The sequence below is a fragment of the Corvus brachyrhynchos genome, unplaced genomic scaffold (genome assembly GCF_000691975.1).
Source record: "Corvus brachyrhynchos isolate BGI_N302 unplaced genomic scaffold, ASM69197v1 scaffold18, whole genome shotgun sequence".
Taxonomy (NCBI): domain Eukaryota; kingdom Metazoa; phylum Chordata; class Aves; order Passeriformes; family Corvidae; genus Corvus; species Corvus brachyrhynchos.
Window position 1 is genome coordinate 443,207 of NW_008246064.1, and position 371 is coordinate 443,577.

At 57.1% G+C, this 371-nt stretch overlaps 1 protein-coding gene across 1 annotated transcript in view; it reads right to left on the bottom strand.

Moving 5' to 3' along the window:
* Positions 1–365, bottom strand: part of TMIE (transmembrane inner ear) — a 16,925-nt gene extending 16,560 nt beyond the window's left edge. The window contains exon 1 of the mRNA XM_017746766.1: positions 198–365. Coding sequence (XP_017602255.1) covers positions 198–296 — 99 coding nt within the window. The 5' untranslated portion in view covers positions 297–365. The remainder of the gene's footprint in view (positions 1–197) is intronic.
* Positions 366–371: the final 6 nt, after the last annotated feature.

Sequence of the window (371 nt, forward strand, 5' to 3'; positions counted from 1 at the left end):
CGTGGGAGAAGCCGCGATTCCAACCCTTGGAAACCTCCCAAATTCCCAATGGAGACCCTTGGGAAAGCACCAAAACCTCCCCAAAAAAACCCCAAACCCCGGGAACTCCTGGGATCCACCTTAAATTCCCGGCCGTTTATCCCGCAGGGAGAAGCGCCATTCCCGAACTCCCACTTTTCCCGAGGGATTTTCCTTACCTCGATCAGCTGCGCCAGGGAAAGTCTGGAGCGGGCCAGGATGAGGCAGGAAAATCCCACCGGGGAGCGAGCAGAATTCCAGGCTGCATCCCACGCCATCTTCTCCTCCTCCAGGGATTTGTTTGTGCCAGCTCCTTCGGATCCCGGGATTTTATGGATCGCGGCCGAAGAGTC